Raw genomic sequence first — 3,532 nt, forward strand, 5'->3', positions numbered from 1 at the left:
GGCCTTCTATCCGTTGTAAAAGTTGCAGCGAATTTCCCATGCAAGTCCCAGACTTTAAACTCAAGACGTCACAATCAGCGATTAGTCGTTGTTGCACTGAGCCAGTTGATCGTCACCGACTTCGTGCTCAGTGCACAACACGCTCAATATAAAAAAAAGAGGTCTCATCGTTCCAGCCTAGCATGCGACACTTCGAGCTGCATGCCTGAACCCACGTGTTGGGGAGAGAGAGACCCTTGACTTTTCTACTTTTCCATTTTTTTCCCGTCAACCTTCACCTTGGCATATATTGTGATTCCATCTAATTCAGACGTTTGGACTACCTATTTTGGGTATTTTGGGTGCGCGCTTAAACCTTCACCTTTACCACTTTACCACGAGGCCACTCTACAGGACCCATTTTCCAATTTAAACAGGTCGTAAGCCACCTTGGTTTTGATCGGGTGTAGCAATAGAAGCTGGCCATGGAGGATCAGAGGCGACTAGAATCGAGAAATGGCCTGCTCCTCCATTGAACGCTTGGGATGGCTCTGCTCTCTGTGCCGCTGTTTTCTGCTGCTTCTCCTCTGCTTGCCCTTGAACTCAGCTGCTGTTTCTTTCATCAGGTAATGTGTGCCCCTCTCTCTCTCTCTCTCACACACACACACACACACACACACACACACACACACGGGCGCCACGCACGCATGCACACGGTATTTGCGTTTTTTGTGAAACCCAACTCAAGCACACACACACAAAACACATATTTTCTTTCTCTGTCCTTTTAGCTCAACTTGCGTCACTTCTTGTATCTTTCTTCCAAGGCAGCTTTTCTTTCCTTCCATGCGCACTCTACTCTCATTTTATAGGCAGGACCCATTTGCATGTTGGTGAAAGCCAAGCTGTCTTTGCGTTTTCAAATGATTTGAGCTTATATGTCATGGATTTGAAGTAATTTTCCTGGTTTTTGCATTCTGAGCTACTGAAGATTGTGCACGGGCATCTCTGTGTGGGGAGGGAGAGAGAGAGAGAGAGAGAGAGAGAGAGAGAGAGAGAGAGAGGGGGGGGGGGGGGGAGAGAGAGAGATTTCTCTCGTAAAGTAGCATGCGTCTACACTCAAGTTGTTTGCATTTTATACTTTAAATTCTGATGTCGTTCTTTGCATGTTTTTGCAGAGCGAACAATGGCATTGCACAATCTGCTGATATTGCCACATCTGGTAGGCACTCTTGTCAATCTTGTCAGAATCTGCCTCGACGTACGTTGGCTTATAAATGTAGTGGTTTGCTTTATGTGGACATTAATGAATATATGAAATGGCGCAGGAATTCCTCGTTATCCTATGTTTTCTAATGATGAGAAGTTATTTTCTTGTGATGAAGGGTGTAGAGCTTGTTGAAATCTTTAAATGTTCCTGCCTGGGAAAAGAATTTTGACTCACATGGCATTCACCAAAATGCAAGTTATTTGCATCTTATATATTGCAGGATTGTCTTTAATAGTGTCAAATGAAGCAGAACCTTTGAAAAGATCTCTCATCGGTTTTCTGCTGTTATTAGATTAAACAAGATGTATTGTGTGCTAATTTGATCAAATAGGTGGTCTACAGGGGATCTATCGTGTGTCTTGCACTTCAAGCAGCAATATGGCTTCTCAGTTTCCTTCATGGAAGTGAGATTGGCGCTGATTCTAGTGTCAGCACGCCAGTTCAAAGAGAAACATAGGTTTAGCATAATCTCATATCAAGATGCAAAGAATATTTGCACAGATTGGAGAATTTGAGAGCAAAAGTCTTTCCTTTTCCTGTTTTACTCACCTACACTGTTTTTGTTGTAATTTACAGGTCCAGGAACTTTGTCTTGTGGTGTTGAGTCTGGCACTAATGGTGATGCCTCAGTCCCATGCTTGAAAAGTGCTTTGGCTTTTTCTCTCACTGGAATACCATATGTAGGACAACTCGACTCCCGAAGCTCCTCTTCTGGTAGCATCGATTCTGGCACTGAGGACGCCGCCTCAGAACCACACTTGCAAAACAGTTCGCTTGCTCTCTCTGGAGTGCCATCTGTAGAGCAAATCAAGTCTCTTATCAGCACTTATGGACCAATCATTTACTTTCACCCAAAAGAACAATATTTTCCTGCATCAGTAGATTGGTTTTTTGGTAAAGGGGCCTTGCTCTATTCAAAAGGACAAAGTGCACCAACAGTAATCGCAAGGGATGGATCAAACTTACCCGCAGGCGGCTCTGATGATGGTGAGTATTGGATAGATTTTCCTAACGATGGCACCGCAGGTGAGGTGAGGATTGGCAGTCTACAAACTGCAAAGGTGTATGCTCATGCAAAACAAATGTTTGGAGTCTTCACAGACATTGCCTTGTGGATATTTTATCCTTTTAATGGTGCTGCGAGAGCCAGATTTGAGATCATAGACTTGGACCTTGGGAAAATAGGGGAGCATGTGTCTGATTGGGAGCATGTCACTTTACGGATCGATAACTTGACAGGAAAGCTTTCAAGGGTCTTTTTTTCGCAGCATAGTGGCGGCGTGTGGGTTGATCCGATCGATCTAGAGTACGCTGATGGCAGCAAATTTGTGGTGTATGCGTCTAGATCAGGTCATGCAAGCTATCCTCATCCAGGGATTCACCTTCTAGGCGATCATGGAGTGGGCCTTAGGAATGATGCAGATAAAAGTCAGTATATTTTGGATGCGAGTCGGAATTTCAAAATCGTATCTGCAGACTACCTTGGATTCGGAAATGCTCCTGAAGAGCCGGCGTGGCTGCAATTCATGAGAAAGTGGGGGCCCAAATTGGATTATGAAGCAAAAGAAGAAATTGACAAGGCAATACAAACAGCTCCCTTTTTCTTAAGGCACAAGTTAAGATCTCTAGCAAACAAGCTCCCCAATGAGGTGATGGGGGAGGAGGGGCCCACTGGACCAAAAGAGAAGGCTTCATGGACCAAAGATGAACAAATGTGGTGAAGGTTTGTTATTTCATTTCATCATTCATTGTAGGGGCCATTGAAGCCCCTCTCTACTAGGTTATGTTACAGTTGCCTAAGGCTACTGTGTGTAAAAAATGTTCTAATGTAAATATGCAGCACTTTGTTATCATTGGAGTATTGGAGGATGCAACCAAATAGGTGCATTTTTTGACTCTTAAGAGTTGGGAAAGGGTGTTTGCAATGTTTGATCTTTCTTGAAGGCATTGTCAATTGCTTAGGAACTTGGTTATTGTCCTCGTAGGAGTGTATTCAATGCGTGGTCCCTGCGTGATGCTCATTTTTGTGCCAAAATCGTCGGATGTAATCTGGCAATCTTTAAGTGAGAGATGTGTCTGGGATAATCTCATCTCATCTATCTTTCCTTCTTGCTCTTTGAAGTCTTGGATGATAGTGATTCACAAGGAGTTTTGGACAAATTCTCACAATAATTCCCACATTGTCAACATCATGAGCTTTTGTGAGGAAGGCACCGCATACCTAGCTAGGTACGATTGGGGGCAGGGGACCGCTGGCCCCCCAATCCTACCTAGCTAGGTATG

The 3,532-nt window shown here is 44.0% G+C and overlaps 1 protein-coding gene across 2 annotated transcripts; it reads left to right on the forward strand.

Moving 5' to 3' along the window:
* Window positions 1–407: 407 nt before the first annotated feature.
* LOC147440727 (hypothetical protein At1g04090-like) lies at window positions 408–3,099 on the forward strand. 2 transcript variants are annotated; one of them, XM_086483575.1, is made up of 3 exons: window positions 408–605; window positions 1,158–1,201; window positions 1,826–3,099. In XM_086483575.1, the coding sequence occupies exons 1-3, from the start codon at window positions 496–498 to the stop codon at window positions 2,968–2,970; spliced, it is 1,299 nt and encodes a 432-aa protein (XP_086339701.1). In that variant the 5' UTR covers window positions 408–495; the 3' UTR covers window positions 2,971–3,099. The 2 variants fall into 2 exon arrangements, with proteins under 2 accessions (XP_086339701.1, XP_086339702.1); XM_086483576.1 differs by lacking the exon at window positions 408–605 and adding an exon at window positions 824–933.
* The last annotated feature ends 433 nt before the right edge of the window (window positions 3,100–3,532 follow it).

Source organism: Adiantum capillus-veneris, chromosome 15, assembly GCF_014529385.1.
Source record: "Adiantum capillus-veneris isolate H3 chromosome 15, ASM1452938v2, whole genome shotgun sequence".
Taxonomy (NCBI): domain Eukaryota; kingdom Viridiplantae; phylum Streptophyta; class Polypodiopsida; order Polypodiales; family Pteridaceae; genus Adiantum; species Adiantum capillus-veneris.